General features: G+C 39.1%; 1 protein-coding gene across 5 annotated transcripts in view; it reads left to right on the forward strand.

Annotated features, from left to right (window-relative positions):
- LOC126997884 (uncharacterized) overlaps nt 1-19072 on the forward strand; it is a 50216-nt gene that overhangs the window by 5910 nt on the left and 25234 nt on the right. For 2 of the 5 annotated variants that reach the window (XR_007752436.1, XM_050859106.1), the window contains exons 1-7: nt 5873-10836; nt 11392-13800; nt 14762-15015; nt 15121-15281; nt 15437-15596; nt 15896-16090; nt 16484-16555. Coding sequence is in view for 4 of the 5 variants with exons in the window: in XM_050859106.1 (XP_050715063.1) it covers nt 11599-13800; nt 14762-15015; nt 15121-15281; nt 15437-15596; nt 15896-16090; nt 16484-16508 (2997 nt within the window). In the remaining variant the exon portion in view is untranslated. The other 3 variants (XM_050859105.1, XM_050859103.1, XM_050859104.1) reach the window with 3 other exon arrangements.

The following is a 19072-nucleotide window of genomic DNA, read 5'->3' on the forward strand; positions in this document are numbered from 1 at the left end:
CGGCTTGCAGGGGCAGCTCACGGTGACAGGCAGCCATCGGGTCGAATATGCGGATGTCCATGAACGCCCGCTGTCCGCGCACCCAGAATCCGCGAATCCCAGAATCCTACTACTACTACTACTACTACTACTACTACTACTACTACTACTACTACTACTACCACTACTACTACTACTACTACTACTACTACTACTACTACTACTACTACTACTACTACTACTACTACTACTACTACTACTACTACTACTACTACTACTACTACTACTACTACTACTACTACTACTACTACTACTACTACTACTACTACTACTACTGCTACTACTACATAAATGATACCTCCACCCGATGTTTATTTTCCCGACACATAATCATGGAGGGCTCCATAGCTTGGAGGTCATTAGCCCCAACTCTGTTCGCCAATGACTGTGGCATCCAACCATATCACTAATACTACCTGACACTAAATCACCTATCATCTATTACGTCTAGATCCCCCTTTCCTTCCCTACTCAAGTCACTCCCGACCCACCCTAATGTCACTCTCCACCACTGTGGCTTCATAGTCCATATTGGAGATGGTGGTGGCTTTTGGGCCAGAGTGTCTGGTGCCCCTGAGACATAGGATGGCCGACCTGAGCAGGGAGAACGAGAGGCGACACCTCATTAAGGCGACAACGTGACTCCTTGGCTGATGCTTCTTTTCTGAGATTAGTTCCGCGAGGCGTGCGTAGAAGCATTGGGCCGTGGGACCCATCCCGCCGGATGTGGTGAAGACGAGGGGGGTGAAGCTGCCCTGATCCACATGTTGGATTCTTTCACCGTATGCCCTTGTCTTCTCCTGCTCGTTCCTGTGGTGGGCGGCTTGCAGGGGCAGTTCACGGTGACAGGCAGCCATCGGGTCGAATATGCGGATGTCCATGAACGCCCGCTGTCCGCGCACCCAGAATCCGAGGGCTCTTACATTAACCCGTGCCTCCTGTGAGGTATTGGCTGTCCTGTACCGAAGGTGTTCGCCGTCCAGGGAAAGCAGTGCCGGCTCGGTAGTGACGTCTTGGCATACCTCCCCGAGCATGCTGGCTGTCAGATCCCTCACTTCATCTACTACTACTACTACTACTACTACTACTACTACTATCACTACTACTACTACTACTACTACTACTACTACTACTACTACTACTACTACCACTACTACTACCACTACTACTACTACTACTACTACTACTACTACTACTACTACTACTACTACTACTACTACTGTAATTATTTCAACAACTGACACAGCACTACTACTACTACTACTACCACTACTACTACTACTGCTACTATTACTACTACTACTACTACTACTACTACTACTACTACTACTACTACTACTACTATTACTACTAATACTACTATTACCACTACTACTACTACTACTACCACTACTACAACTACTATTACTACTACTGCTAATATTGCTACTACTACTACTACTACCACTACTACTACTACTACTACTACTACTACTACTACTACTACTACTACTACTACTACTACTACTACTACTACTACTACTACTACTACTACTACTACTACCACTACTACTACTACTACTACTACTACTACTACTACTACTACTAGTATTACTATAACTACTACTACTACTACTACCACTACTACTACTTCTACTAATAATAATAATAATAATAATAATAATAATAATAATAATAATAATAATAATAATAATAATAATAATAATAATACCAATAATAATAATAATAATAATAATAATAATAATAATAATAATAATAATAATAATAATAATAATAATAATAATAATAATAATAATAATAATAATAATAATAATAATAATAATAATAATAATAATAATAATAATAATAATAATAATAATAATAATAATAATAATAATAATAATAATAATAACTAAAATAATAATAATAATAATAACAATATGAATAATAACAATAATAATAATTTTAATCATAATAATAATTATAATAATAATAATAATAATAATAATAATAATAATAATAATAATAATAATAATAATAATAATAATAATAATAATAATAATAATAATAATAATAATAATAATAATAATAATAATAATAATAATAATAATAATAATAATAATAATAATAATAATAATAATAATAATAATAATAATAATAATAATAATAATAATAATAATAATAATAATAATAATAATAATAATAATAATAATAATAAATAATAATAATAATAATAAAAATAATAATAATAAGTGTAAATGGCAGAATAATTGACCGCACGCTAAAACGGCACCTGTAATAGTAGTAGTAGTAGTAGTAGTAGTAGTTATAGTAGTTGTAGTAGTACTAGTAGTAGTAGTAGTAGTAGTAGTAGTAGTAGTAGTAGTAGTAGTAGTAGTAGTAGTTATAGTAGTTGTAGTAGTACTAGTAGTAGTAGTAGTAGTAGTAGTAGTAGTAGTAGTAGTAGTCTCTCTCTCTCTCTCTCTCTCTAGCCCCGTTCACACTGTGCCGACTCTAGGTCACGACTACCCACGACTCTATGGGTACACGAGGTCTTGGGCGTTGATGTGAAAGGGTCGGAAATGTCTTGAAAGAGGTCTTGACTCTCAGGCCCGGATTAAGCTTGCATTGGGCCCTACGCCACCAACAGTTTTGCGCCCCTCCCCCCCTGAATAAATTAGGCAAGATCTGGACAATTTCATATGTTATTGAAACATCAGAATGAATTAATGATACAATATATTTAATACAGATTGTCATCATCTTTATTTTCTTTATATTCTGTATTAGCAGCATACATACCATACTTATGTACATAGGTAACTATAGCAGCTACACCAATGCCCGTTTTCTTGATTTCTTTTGTGAAAACCGTTCCGGTTTAAAATGTCATTGAGGAGGTGACATCATTTTCAATTGAAATAACAGACAAAGCATTCAGTCGTTTTTTAGTCATTGTTGAACGAAATCTGTTTTTGTTATAAGACAGTTTGGAAAATGAACGTTCACCTTCACAGACTGTGACTGGTAATGTTAAGAACAGTCGCAGAACAGTTGAAACATTGACAAATGTTGACTCTACAACTGGATTTTTCCTTAAGTATTTTGACAGGACATGAGGATAATGATCCAACTTCAAATGGGTTACAAATTGAGAATGTTACAAATTCATCCTCGCAGTGGGGTTCCAAGTCATTGATGTATTTTTTCACCAAGCTGGATACATCAACTCTCAGCTGTGCAGTACCATTCTCCCTCAGTGACTTGATAATGGCAAAGTCGTCAGATGATGACAACAAAACTCTGTACAGGGAATTTTTTGTGCATCTTGAAGATCTCCATCAGGTTCAGCAGAATCATCAGCTTGACGCCGCCGTCTTCTCTTCCGTACCTTTTCCGATACATATACTCGCTGAACATTTTCCATGAGACTTTTTGCATCATTCTGCAGTTCATCAAATTGACCACGAAGCTCAGCAACAAAACTTTCAAGTGATAGAAACAATGATACAGCCATGTTGATATCAATATTCGTGCTTTGGAGAGGAGTATTAACTTTCTGAAAGCGCTGGAGGATCTTGTAAAAAAAAAAAAAAAAATGCATTTTCAAGAAGGCACATTTTCTCTGCAAAAACTGATGCAGCAAGTCGAGCATCTCCTTTAGTTCCTCATTGTTCCAATTTCATTTAACATAGATGCTAGAGTAGTGTAAGTGCAGTGCTTTCACTGATTCAGAATGGAAATGCCGACGTGTGGAAGATAATGTTTTTAGGGTTAGAATTCTACCATTTTCATTAGGTGACAATCCCTTTGTTAGTAAATTCCAGCGCTTTGTTGATCCAACTGAATATGCATATAATTCCTGCACAAGTTCAAAGAAATTGCAAGCACTGTTGACTTGTGTTGCCAAGACAAACAAGTTTTCGCTATTTTATCTTTATTTATTTTTATATATTTGTTTCGATCAACAGTCCAACGAAGCATATACTGATCTCCCTGAGGCTACAGGCATTTCCGGGATTTCCATTATGTGGGGGCCCAATTATGGGTCGGGTGTATCAGGTTTTGTTGGCCCCTCAGTGGCAAGGCAAGTATAGAGAAGGTATCGCCATACAGGCGGGAGGAAATCACTGTTGGCAACTCCAATAGCCCTTCACGTTTCCTGACCCCAACATTCATTTTACGAAAACTAAGACCACCATCATCTTCTTGAGAAAATATGCATCACACTAGCATAAATTTGTAACAATAATGTAAAATTACACATACCGATGAGGCGTGAGGTGAGCGGTGAGTCTGACTTGAGTAAACAAATGCCGAAGCTAATGAACAGCATCACGGCATGGCTTATGTTTGGAGGTGTTTTTGACCCTATGTATATTTTTACCTCGGAACGTACCACACACCATCAGAAGCAGAAAAGCATGCAGATTCAGGATCTGGGCTCATAAAAGTGATGCGACGAAAACCAGCTGAGTACTAAGGAGTTGAAGGGAAATAAGTGCAAGAACATGTTTACTCCATCCTTCACTTAACTCTGATTTTCGTATGTGTAATTTTACATTATTGTTACAAATTTATGCTAGTGTGATGCAAAATTTTCTCAGGAAAATGATGGTGGTCTCAGTTTTTCGTAAAAATGAATGTTGGGGTCAGGAAACAGGGTGGGAGTGAGGTGTGTGAAGTCGTCGGTTTGGGCAGACAACGAGGATGGGGCGGGGCTTAGTTAGGCTCGAGGAAGGGGCGGAGCTTATCGAGACGCCAGCCAATCATCGTCTAGGATGAGATGCCGTGAACATTTCTATTTATATTTTTTATTCACCGACAATTGCTTCATAGGGTATATAACAAAAAAATCCACATCTTATTTTATTTTATTGTAGTAGTTTATAACATAAAAAACATCCGAGAGGTCCTAATAAAAAAGCTCATTTCAAAATTTGGTTCTTCACGTTCTATGAGAGTGACTATACCTCTCTTTACTTGCCTTGAGTGCTGGGGCCCTACGCCATTGCGTACTTGGCGTACAAGATAATCCGGCCCTGTTGACTCTTGAGACTGTTGCCGAATGCTGCGCCGACGTCGTGACGGGAGTCTGGAGTCGTGAGGGTTAGCACGACCAGGATCCTGAGCACGACATGCTGCAGGCAACTAGTTGGCCGAATGTCCCAGACAGTCGTCAAGACACCAAGACCTCAATAAAACCTGCCCCCCTTCTTGGAGCGTGCGAACCTACTTGTCAAATGGAAAAGTCGCTGGGTTGTCGTGGCCTAGAGTCGGCACAGTGTGTACGGGGCTTCTCGATCTCTCTCTCTCTGCTTATTTTTTTTTTATACATTCTGTATATATATATATATATATATATATATATATATATATATATATATATATATATATATATATATATATATATATTTATAATAAGGGTCAAATTCATAAATTCAGTATAATCAATAAAATTAAGAAATAAATAATTGAGTGGATCAGCTGTCACTGCGTGGGGCAAGGTGCCATATAAACCAAGGCCTACGTAGGCCTTGTATGAACCCAGGGCAGCTTCCATTCTTAAACTCATCGATCATGCATATACATTTTTTCACTCGATCAGTAATGCACCAGCTAGGTAGCCTACAAGTCTTAATTGTTGTATTGTTATAGTTTTATGACTGCCTTGTTGTGGATGAAGAAACTGTTAACTAGAGAAGATGATGGTTGAAGGCTTATATTCGGTGAGGGAAATGACGTCATGAGGCGTGCCAGATTCAAGCCTTCAAGGTCAGGCAGGATCAGCTGATTGTTGTTGCTGTGCCGTGCCTGCAGTCTAAACAAGGCACTGTCACCATAAGATGTAGTATAAACGGGGAGGGCCAGGAAGTACACTTTAATAATAAGGCATGCACATGAACAATTAGTGTACTGCGATGGTTCTGTCCCTTGCACATGATGCTAATCTTTCCGCTAAAGCAAGTGTAGGCTGCTTTGTGGACGGGATTTACATTACCCAGTGTTCAGAGGAAGGTTGTCAGTGGTGCATGGCAAGATGCATGTTACATGTGTACTGTAGGTAAAACATATAGTTTACTTCACAGAGAAATCTCTCCCAATCCTGCATGCTGTGATGATTATGATCCTTTTAGCAATAATGATGATTTTACAAAGACGTAGAGACCATATACATAGACCCTATGCAGTGACATAACTAGGTATTTATCAAGGGGGGGGGGAGGCACTGATGAATATGGGGGTTACTATGCAAGTGGAGCTTCTGATGCCACATGGAAGGTTACTGGGGCATATTCTGAAATCAGATCAGAGGTGGGTATGTGGGCATGGCCAGTGGAGGGGTGCATGCTAGGGCTCTCAGAACGGGTTTTAGAAATTACCTTAGATTGTGAGGAAAATTACCTTAAATATAAAGATTCTGGTTAAGATTCTACCTCAGATTTCATTCTGCATTACTCCAGAATTACTTCAAATATATTAACTACTATTTTTCAAACACCAGTAGCAAGTTCAATAATGGCACAGATTCATTTTATAGTCTAAAAGGTAGGATATAAAAATCGACATACAATCTAAATTGCATCTTTTACTAGAACAAGGTCTTCCTTTGAGCCTAGCTGTACATCAAGCGACATCCACAACACCCCAACTACTTCATTCATGATACCAAAAAACAAGCAACATGCCCATCATGCACATAATTACCAGTTTGATTGCACCAAAGCCATATAGATACCTGTAGTTTCTAAAAAAATTATGCATAGCACTTTGAACTTAATACTAAGATATGCTGTTAAGCCATAAAATTTGTATTCCAAAAAAAAAAAAAAAAAAAAAACTTCACGGTGGCAAAAATAAGATAGAAAATAATCTTTAAAAATATTAATCATCCTGATATAATCATGGCAATTAATCAATATGCATTACTTGACATTAAAATAAACTTTCATGTTAATCATAAAAAAAAGTAAGCACATCCAGGAACATACAAAGCACCAACATACACCCCATGTACAGTACTGAGATCATAAGTAAGCATGTCTTTCACAAAACGAAACATTGAAGGCATATTATCTTCAATAACTTACATGCTAATCATAGAAAATTAAACACAATCCATGCACAATACTGCACAACATTGAGATCATAATAGGTACAGGAGCTGCCTTGTATAGGCCAACCGGCCTCTTGCAGACTCCTTACGTTCTTATGTTCATGTCTTCCTCAAAATGAAGCATTGAAAGCATATTATCTTCAATAACTTACGTGCAAATCATAGAAAGTTAAACACACCCCATGCACAAAACTGCACAAAATTGAGATCATAAGTAAGCATGTCTTCCTCAGAACGAAACATTGAAAGGATATGATATTCAATAACTTACATGCTAATCATAGAAAAAAAAAAAATGAAGCACATCCAGGAATATGCAAAGCACCAAAATACACCCCATGCACAATACTGAGATCATAAATAAGCATGTGTTTCCCAAAATAAATCATTAAAAGCATATCATCGTGAACTACATGCAATCTAATTGGTTCAAGCAGTGCACTGGAAAGTTTTTAAACATACCATAGCATATTAGGTGACAAGAAGCAACGTAAAACAAAAAAGGTATTCAACTCTGTGTATTAGATTTTATACAGTGCAGCTAGTTTCTGCTGGCACTCCTTCTGTCACATCGCTGCAGCTATGACCACTTGGTTAAGTGCATCTTTCAAATGATATCTAAGGTTAACTCATGGGCACTAATTCCAGCCTGGCTAAGTCCATTTTTCACATTTAGCAAGCTCACTAAACTGCACGGCTTGAGGGAATTTCTTAAATCAGTTTTGATGAGACGCACCTGACTGAAAATTCTCTCCACAGCAGCATTGGAATGTGGCAGAGTTAAGATAGATCCAATGACTTTCATGAGATTTGGGTACTTGGGCTGGTCATTCAATTTCTTTCTACTTAGATGTTCTTTCCAAAACTCCACAAAGTCTTGCTCAGTACTACACTCCCCCACTCCGCCCTGTTCGTCCACACTTAATCTAAATCTGCTTGTTCACGGTCGCACATTTCCTTCATGAATAGGAAAGATTGAAATATTTCTCTCAGGGTACTGGGTCTCAGGTTCAATGCATTCTTGGGAAGAAGAAATGAGAGAACTTTAAGAGATTGTGTCTGAAACTTTGAGCGAATTTGATTTATTAGCTCAATGAGAAAGGCCTTGCAATTCAGTTTGTACTTGTTCACGCTTTCTGTATCCTTGCATACAGGAGAATTTAATAATGTCTCTGTAGCATGAATTTCAACATACACTTCCATAAGTGGGACATGGAAATTAGTATTTTGGATATCAAGAGAAAATGGGTCAGTTATGCAAGATATCTCTGTTAACAAAATCTCCCATGAGCTCTTGCAGCAATTTTCTGACTTCATCATGAAGGTATTGCAACTTGGGACTTGCACTCTGGAAAAGTGCGTTGAATTCATTAATCGGTGCAACTGGACTGGTACAAACTGCAATTGAGCCTTAATAAAATTATTATTTAGGCTCCTGAGAACACTGTCTGTCACATAGGAAGGATCCCGGCACTCACTAATTACTGATGTAAAGTAGAGTATCTATTAGAGCATGCCACTGTTCTTAAATGAGTCTAAAGCACGCTTCTAAAGACAGCCATCGTGTATGCCCAACTGCCAACATCTTATGGGAAGACAAGTTCAAAAACATTTGAAATTCCTTCAGTTCATGTTGCCTAAGGTTTGAGTGACTAAAGTGAGAAAATATATTCCGACACAAGTCTTCTAATGTAGTTGACATTTTCAAGCATGCATGAGACATACACAGATGTATCATGTGACCGCTACATTTAATGAAGGAAATGTGAGGAAATTCAGCTTTCATGAGAGAAGCTACACTCTGTCTCCTCAAACATCACATTACATGTATCTGGTGCAAACCCAACAATATTCTTAAGTGGGATATCTTTGTCCTCAAAGCATTTTTTGATAGCTGCATACAAAGATTGGGCATCAGACTTTTTTATTACAACCATATCAAAAAATTATGTTACAAGTTCTCCAATTACGTCAGAATTACCTTAAGAATACTTTAATTATCTCAGAATTACCTTAAAAATAGCATTACTTCAAAATTACCTTAAAAGTGGTGAGATTACGCTAATCTGAGGTAATTACTTTAAAAATGAGAGCCCTGGTGCGTGCCCCCCTGGCCATTAGTGTCCAGTCCACACCCTGTAACCCCAAGTTCAAGTAAATTGTAGCCCATGTTGACATGTGGCAATCTACCATACATACATGTATTACATAGTCCCCTAAAACACCCCAGAAGAAGACCCAGCTGATCTGGTCAGTGTAGTGTATCCTCTCTGTCTCTTCCCCAATGTGTGTGATGGTGAAGATAACTAATAATGAAATGTAGACGGATTTCTTATTTTTATGTAAAGAAGAAATCCATCGTACATCACGTTAATAATATATGACGGATTTGGACGTTAAATTCTTCCTTATTCTTGAGGAGCGTCAGGGCTGGGTGTCAGCTGTCACAGGTTTATTTTGTAACCAAAACCATCCAGTAACAATGTGTGTTGCCTTCAACTCTGTATTTAATATATTACTATCATGTGTAGCTTCATAGTTGTTATGGTTGTTAGGGTGATGCAACACAAGGTTAAATTATGAGGTTTATTCACATTATGTTGGTATATAATGTTAGCGAGCTTACTGAAGTTAAGCAACAATATTATTTACAATTCATTATTCTGTTGGTAATGGTAGCGAGCGGACTGAAGTTAATTAACTATTATTTACAATTCATCATTTAGTTGGTCATGGTAGCGAGCTTACTGAAGTTAAGTATCAATCCTAATTAATAATTATCACTCATCACTCCTATTCACCTTAAAGGGCTCACTCATCTCTTCAGACTATTACAACTACATGCAGGATGTGGTACACTGGCCATAGCCTAAACACTTAACCATTGTTAAATAACAGCTACCCTAATCAGGGTTCAATGATACATGATTATTACTGAAAATATTTCCTACCACCGATATGTGTTCACAGGGATGATCATGGAAGCACGGTAGTCATGGGGGTTCAGGACACCAAGGAGGTGGTCATGAGTCCCCACAAGCATTGGATTAAACAAATGACACTAACAAGAAAAATTATACTTTTCTATTACTGAGTTAATCATGGGATGAGACATTCGTGCTCCTAGAATACCAGAGGGTGGGCATGGAAGCCCAACAAGGGGGAACTTTACATACTAACACAACAAGGGGGTAACCGCCCAGTCAGTAGGGAACCTGTCGGGAGGAGGCGAGGCTTGACTGACTTAACCGTTATAGGTATAATAATAACGTTGTAACACACTAAATAATCACTGTCCGTTGGAATTAACTTCACGTACCAGTCGGGAGGAGAGGCGAGGCTTGACTGAATATGCAGCTTTCAGCGCCTTCCCTAACTCGACTCCTAATACCCCCCTTTGGCGTGGCTGCTGGCTAAGGGGCTAACTAGCACCGAACGGTGGTTGTAGTTACAGATACTTGGCCTGTTCCGCTAACTCAGGAGTTCAGAGACAGCTGTTCCTCTCTCCCATGTGACTTAGGTGAAAAATTCCTCCTCGTTGTTCCCCGTAAAAGAAAACCTACTTTAACCATCCTCGGCACCTTCACTCTGAGTCAGACCCACGCGATGCTGACCCGGCCGTCACTGGTTTGTCTGTCTGTCTGAATGTCTGCCCTGACGCACCATCACCTAATTCACAAGCAACACATCGGTTATTACAGGTTATTGATTTTCCTCAGTTTTCCCTGCATTACAAATGATATTTGAGTGAGAAAATTACTATCAGTTGCATGGTTATGTGAGGGTCATGCTAATCTGCATTCCATGCTGTTTTGATAGTCTCGTATTTGTTCCACATTTAGCTATTTCTCAGCCACTCGTAGCTTCAAGTTAGCCGAAGTAAACAGGTTAAGCTGCACATTTCATAATCAAACTATTTATGCTTAGTTTTGACTTAAAGAACCTGTGAAAAGGAGGTTGCCTGAGGAAATTTTTAATATTGGCAGCTTTTTGAGATTTTGTAATAATGTTATTAATGCCTACACTAAGATTTTAACCTCAATGTTTCAAGTGTAATTTGGTGCCTTCTACCTCCTTTAAAAAAAAAAATAAATAAATAAATAAAAAAAATATATATATATATATATATATATATATATATATATATATATATATATATATATATATATATATATATATATATATATATATATATATAAAACAAAAAAAATATTAAATGCTGAAAAAATAATTGGATTTCTTTTTCTCCTCAACAGCCACAAACAGACCCTCTGCATAATTGGGGTGGTGATCTATAAGGATTCAACGTAGCAACAAGCCAGGGGTGAAAGCACCAAACACTTCAGAACAAGCTGGAATGATGAAAGACAGCCTACACCTTTCCTGCACAACTGAAGAGGCAGCATTTAGTTTTAACAGCATCCACATCTCTCAGTTCCTTCTACAAGACCCACCAAATCAAAATGTCACTACAGCCCTCCCTTGGTGGTATAGGAGACGAGGATCGCAGGGTGTTCAGACTCATGAAGATAGTGGCTAGTGAAGGTCGTCATGCCCTTCACTTTGTATTCAAGAAGGGATGCAAGAAAGAACCCACAGAGACAATAGAGCACTACTTAAAAAAAAAAAAAAAAATGAGCAAAGGGCATTACAAACATTTGTTTAACCGTACGATGCGAGAGAGAATCAATGATGATCCTTCTGGAGAGTCTTATGATGTTAAACTCATTTTTGCTTGCATCAAGTGGGGTTGTGATTGGTCTGCAGAAGCAAATGTTAAATGGTTAGAAGGGCAAGAAAACTTGAAATCCCTCTGCACAAAACTTAAAAATATCAGGGATCGATTGTTTCATGGGGAGAAAATACCTAATGATGATGTTATGAATGAAAAGTGCAAAGACATTACAGAAGTAATAGAGAAAATAGTTAAAAAAGCAGGGAGTAAGTATAGTGTGTCTGATGATGAAATTAAAAGTTTACTCAAGAAAATAAATAACCAGGTGTGTCAGATTATGACCGCACGCCTAGGAGAAAAAGAATTTAACGAACTGTCAAAATTCAGAGAAGAACAGAAAAAATCCATTCTTGAAATTGGGAGAGAGGAGTTGCCAGAGCAATATAAAAATACATCAAAGATTGATCCAGCATCCTTTGTGACAGGGAAGGAACGGCTGGATGTTAAGAATGTGTTTACTAAGCTTGAAGTCATATGTGAGAACATGGATGAAACTCATGAAGTGGGATACAAGGAGCTGCTTGAGGTGAAGACTGAACTTGAGGAGAAGCCAACAGTCATAATAGTGGAAGGTGATGCAGGAGCTGGCAAAACTACTTTAACAAAACTGATCCTGTCAGACTGGGCTGAAGGATCCACCATTTTTACGGGTCTTGAACGCTATGACTTGGTTTTCCGAGCTGAAGGAAAAAAAAGGATCTCCTCTTACTTAGGGCTAATTCAGGGCCTCCTGCCAACAGCTTCATATGAATATGATGATGCTGACCTAGTTAGGTCTGTACTTCAACTGAAGGTCTTGCTTGTCATGGATGGCTTTGATGAACTAAATACAGAGTCTGAGAAGCTTATCAAAGAACTATTAGACCAACAAATACCAAGTAGCAAAGGTCGCTTACAACTCCTGATCACCACAAGGCCCAGCAAGCTCTCTGACCTTTGCAATGTTCTTGGTGCACACACTAAGAAGATTCAGACAAAGCTAAGAGGAATATCTTTAGAAAAAAGAGTGGAATTTGTAACAAAATTACACGATGAAATGATCAAAGAGGAACAAAGTGATCAGGACACCCAGAAGCTGGTTGACCTCTTGAAACAGTCCCAGGCCCGCCTTGGTGAGCACTATCGACTGCCTCTCAACCTCACACTTCTGACCTACCTCTGGGCCTCTGACCCCACCAAAGTGAATCCTGAAACAACCTCAACTGGTCTCTACATTGCTTTCCTGGAGCTGATTGAGTCTCGCTTGCAGACACGACTCCAGGATCCATTAAGGTGTGTGCCCCTGCCCGAAGGTAGAAGTCAAGAAGTAGTAAGGGAGTTTCAGAAAGATTTGTACAGAGTTTGCATGGACATGCTTCTTTCAGACTCAATGCAGCTCTCTACTGAATCAAAAGATGTACTGGAAATGAAGTGTGAAGACTTAGATGTCCCTTTCAATGAAATGATTGAAGCTTTTCTTGTAGTTGAAAAGGAGTGGACAAGCAGTGGCTACAAGACTGAGCTGACTGTGCCTCACAAAAGCATTTTAGAATTTTATGCTGCAAATCAATTCATTACATATATTAATAATAAACTAAAGAATGATGAACAAGAAAAGAAGATTAAATCTTTGTTGATGAATCATGGCATTACAAAGGCTGAAATAGATGATATCCTTCAGAGATCTGAAAGTGAAGATGTAAAGTCGCTGAAAAAGATTTGCAATGATCTTCTAAAAACAGACCAAAACCTGGCCAAGTATGATAACATGCTCTTACACCTGACAGGTCTGTTGACTCATCAGTGCCCTGACATGTTACATAGGTATGCTGAGGATCTTGTTGATATACTAAAGGAAGCTGAGTTCAAGGGAACCAAGTGGCTTGACATTCTTGTGGAAGCCAAATGTGATGACACGCTGGCCACCCTCCTCGCTCCACTAAATGACCTCGTGAGTAGTTATGAACTCAAGCCATGTCTTATTACTTAGATGCAATGGGAACACTGCCATTACACTCAAACAACACTGTACTGGTAATTTACTAGTGACAGGAAAGTTGGCTAGTCACTTGTGGACATCTGTTGTTACACAGATTAACAGCTATAAGGGCACACAACTGCCAACGAGGTGTATTGATCAGACCATTTAGTGCTTATTTATTAATGGTATACTGTCTCATTCAATGCTGTATTTTTCCCTTAATCTGTTAGGCATTCATGCTATGGCAACAAGTAGAGAATTATGGCCTGTGTAGTGTGGACAAATGTCACCAATACCCTCGACTCCATCTTGCCGATCTTTTTATGACACCATAATTATGAGTGTACAACCGGTGAATTGAGGGAAGCAGGAAGCTAATTTGACCTGAGAAAGAATTCAGATCTTTACAAAATCATGGCCAACTTTGTCGCACCACTCCAAATTTAGACACAAGTTCCTCCCAATTATAATAAAATCGATTGCTGTCAGATTTATTAATCATGATTGCAAGAGCTTCTGGCCTGGGTTTGAATCCCAGCCTTGGCAGTCTGCTTGCAGTCCACTCAGCTGTTCATCCTTCCTTTTGGGATGGTCGGTAAATGGGTATTTGGGGAAACTTGGGGAAGGTAAACTGTGGTAACCCGGATGTTGCATTGGCCCTATGTCAGGTTAAGGGTTCTCCCCCCCCACCGGGTCAAAGAGCCAAAAGGACGGAGATGAGCAGTGTTGCCATGCGCAGCTATAGTGTATGCTCCCAACTCTACCTCTATAATTGTAATAGTAATCTGGAGTTTTCCAAGTAATCATACTTGAATATAATAGCCGTGGAATCTCCCCAGGCCTGCCATCAACTCACAATGCAGGAAATATTGAAACATCTTGATCAGCCTCTGTCATGAACACAGATTAACACGTTTTGTTCTGTCCTCAGCAACTCATAGTCCGCGATGGCCATATGGGAGCTGCCCTTGCACTGTTCAAATACCTGGACACCAACATCCCTGTGCAGGTTATTCTGGAGAATGAAGTGACCTACATTCCACGCCTGGATGATATGTTGTGCCAGCTCTCGCAGAGGGACTGTGCAGTGCAAATTTTCTTCAAACACCAATGGAAGAATAAGGAATGTGGCTCTTCTGATGAATACCTAGGCAAGCTGCGGCCTGGGGGGTGCAGCAGTTATGGGTACGGAAACAGGAAATACTTGGGGGAATATTGAGGCAGTGTCTTGATGAATTGTTCCAAAGCACAGAACACTCCCTTCAAAACATGCTACATTTGTTTCTGCAGGTGCAGTGTGACTAAATTCACAGGCCATCTGGGCACACTTTCCTGCCTGCCAGAGACCACAACAGAGCTGAAGATTGCCTTTGCCAACACTGAACATGCCAAGCAACTTCTGGTGGAACTGAATGACTTGGTGAACAAAAGAAGTGATATTACATATATAGGTGAGAAGATGACCATGCAGGTACTTTATAAAGTGGTTTATGATACCTTCTCTTGAAACTTATTTCAAGAAACATAATATATTTTTCAAATGCAACTTTTATGGTTAACTTTATAGTGTTTTCTGAATATTAAAACTACCCTCTTGATTTGGCAGGAATCCACGTGATGTCAGAGGTCAGGCCTGATGGCCTGACGCCTCTGCCTGTTCTAAAACCCCTTCAGGGAAGAGAGACTGGCAGTCTTTGGCTCTCTGGGGTAGATAAAGACTGGCAGATGAAGTGTGGAGTGATTCGTGCACTCCTTCCTGATGAGGGGTAAGTCAAATCTGACACTTAATTGTGCTGGTAAAACTGGCAATTACGTTAGTTTTAACACATCTTTCCCTTTGATATGGAATTTTATTTCTCATGGACTGATTTTATCAAAGAAAAGTACGAATTTCCTTCACTGATTATTTTTTTATATCAAATACTAATAAGTAGATTGCACTTTATTGACTTGATAGAACATCTGGCACCAAATGGACATCAAATATAGCAGCAAACATGTTATTCAAGTGTTCCACAGCCAGAGTACTTCACTGTAATGATCAGCAAAACCAATGGTCTTGCAGGATGTTCAACTCCATTATGTTCCCTCAATGCAACTTTACTGCCAAGCGTTGCACTGACATCCTTAAGTGCCTGAAGGAGCTAGGAGTAAAGGTGAACAAGAAAGGAGGCATTCGCTTCTTCTCCACTTTCGAGAAAAATGAACTATTGGAGCTTAAGGAGTTTGCCAGGCAAAGTCTTGGCTGTGCCCTGTACTGGTAAGGCCTCATTCAAGTATTATTATGAATCCTCTCATGCATACAGTGGGGAAAAAGGGAATTAGGGGAGTTACTTCACAAAAAAAAAAGAATAAAGTGTCAAACATAAATAAAACAACTTATAAGAATACTAATTGTAACTATTTAGAGCTAAACTGTAAGATGTGATGCCAAACTCCATTTTTATTGGTACTACTGGACAAGCTAAAGCAATGTGGGTTAGTCCAAGTTAGTCCGAGTTATTCAGAAGGCATCGTGAACAGTACTGGAAGAGCAAGGTTCAGGAATAAAAAAGTTGGACAATTAAAGTCAACAATGGAATGAAAGTTGAGCTGAATACTTTAAAATGACCCACAAAATGTGCTGTTTATAAACAAAAATATTTCCCCACAGCTCTGATGAGTCCAGTGTGTGGTAGCCTGACCGGTGAGACAGGAAGCCTTCATGTTGCGACACATTGCGGAGGTAATGAATGGCCCAGGCCAAGATGGGGTGTGGGATTCAGTGCCTCCCATGCACAGGCCCTTTGTGATTTAAGGCTGTGAAGTATTGGGCTTTCATTCATTAAAGTAAGTAAAGGTTAAGTTTGGGGCATATTCTACAGTGGCTACATTGGCGCTCATCTTCACCCTCCCAGCCCTGGAGCGTGTGGTAGGTAAGGAGCCGAGAACCCACAACCCAGGGCCACAAGGCCAGTGTGACGGCTCAAGGGCAACAAAGAGTGGGAAAAAAAAAAAAAAAAAAAAAAAAAAAAAAAAATGTGGGGCCGCTGCTCAACGGAGCGGTGAGCAGTGTTTTTTATTTATTTTTTTTTTATTTTTTTTATTTTTTTTTATTAGGTTACCACAGTTTACATTTAATGAAGTGGAGATAAGCACTGAGGCCACCTGCAGTGACAGCATATGTCCCCAAGTTTACCTTTGAAGGGGAGGATGAACAGCTGGGTGGGCTACATGCCAACTGCCCAGGCTGGGACTGAACCCCGGCCCGTAGATTCACAGACAAGTGTGCTAACTGCCACATCATGGAGGTGCTTTACTAAGTTGCTGTGAAATATGTTTTAGTATTTTCCTAGTGTGATGCCCAGTCACCTTCAAGGGTTTTGGTGTACACATTGCTGTTATGTATTCTTTGCTATAAGATGTCAAAGAGTTGGTTTGCTCATTGGCTAATGAGCATAAAAAGATTATAAAAGATAAAACTCTACTCCAAACCAGGCTTGGATTCAAGTTTTTTTTTTTTTTTTTTTTTTTTTTACAGCAGAGGAGTCAGTTCAAGGGCATAAAATAAGGTAACATGTAAAAAAAAAGGCCTGATACTCACTGCTCCTAAAAAGAGGTAGAGGAGTGGCCGAAAGATAGGTTAATTTCGGGAGGAGAGGTGTCCTGATACGCTCCTCCTGAAAGAGTTCAAGTCGTAGGCAGGAGGAAATGCAGAAGAAGGAAGATTGTTCCAGAGTTTACCAGCGTGAGAGATGAAAGAGTGAAGATGCTGGTTAACTCTTGCGTGAGGGATTTGGACAGTAAAGGGATGAGCTTGGGTAGAAAGTCGTGTGTGACGAGGGCGCGGGAGGGGGGGAGGCATGCAGTTAGCAAGTTCGGAAGAGCAGTCAGCATGAAAATATCGATAGAAGATAGAAAGAGAGGCAATATGGCGGCGAAATTTAAGAGGAAGAAGACTATTAGTAAGAGGAGGAGAGCTGATGAGACGAAGAGCCTTAGACTCCACTCTGTCCAAGAGAGCTGTGTGAGTGGAGCCTCCCCCACACGTGAGATGCATACTCCATATGAGGGCGGACAAGGCCCCTGTAAATGGATAGCAACTGTGCGGGGGAGAAGAACTGGCGGAGACGGTACAGAACTCCCAGCCTCGAGGAAGCTGATTTAGTAAGACAAGATATATGAAGTTTCCAGTTGAGATTTTGAGTTAAGAATAGACCGAGGATGTTTAATGTTGAAGAAGGTGATAGCTGAGTGTTGTCAAAGAATAGGGGATAGTTGTTTGATAGTTTGATAGTACAACTGATTATACCTGAGTACGAGTATAAGTACATTATAATACATATTACATATCCAAGTGTGAACATGTCTCATTACTCTAGTTGAACTAGAGTACAAACACAAGTGCTTGAATCTTAGTGCTAATACCAGTTAGTTACTTTAAGATTTAGATATTTTAACAGTGGTATAAACCATATTTTACATTCAATTATTGCATACATGTGATGTATCCTGCTGACATAGCCTGTATGGTAATTAGGATATATTGGGCCACAACTTTGTTGCACCTTTGCCCTTCCTCTGTGCTGCCTCCACTGGTCACCTGTCAACACACATTCACTGTGCTTGTGCTCCAAATTACAAGTGCAAGTCCCTGAGTCCAAGCAGAAGTACAAGTACATGCTGAATAGTGTATTGAAGCGCAAGTGCCAGTGTATGTATCCAGCCCTATTCTAAACAAGTGCCACCTTCTCATTACTCTTTCTGAGCTCGACAAAGTTCCTCAATTGTAACACGATAATTTAATATTGCTATATGTAGTATTTGTAATGCATATAATGTAACCAGTGATTGAAGAATCAGAAACTTGTGATAACAATGCTGCAGTGAGGGGAGTCTCACCAGGAGATGATAGTAAACCGTTTTAAGGGACTGTTGGGTTTTAATTGAAAGTAAAAATGTAAATCAATTCTATTTTTGTTAGATTCATGACTCCTCACTAACACAAGGTCCAGTATATACTTTGACACTGAAAGAATTTTTAATCTGCAGGGTTATGACACTTTTTTTTGTCTTTAAACTAAGCCATGATCCAGCCATTACTCTGACATAACGAGTTAATACTTTTTTTCCAGTGAGTTTTCATTAACATGCTGTGTTCTGAATCTAACAAAAATAAATACTGCAGTCATATAGTGATGGAAACTGATTCCTTAATGTTCCTTTCCTTTCTTAAGTAGGTAAGTCTTTTTGGGTTGTGGGA

The sequence above is a fragment of the Eriocheir sinensis genome, chromosome 13 (assembly GCF_024679095.1).
Source record: "Eriocheir sinensis breed Jianghai 21 chromosome 13, ASM2467909v1, whole genome shotgun sequence".
Lineage (NCBI taxonomy): Eukaryota > Metazoa > Arthropoda > Malacostraca > Decapoda > Varunidae > Eriocheir > Eriocheir sinensis.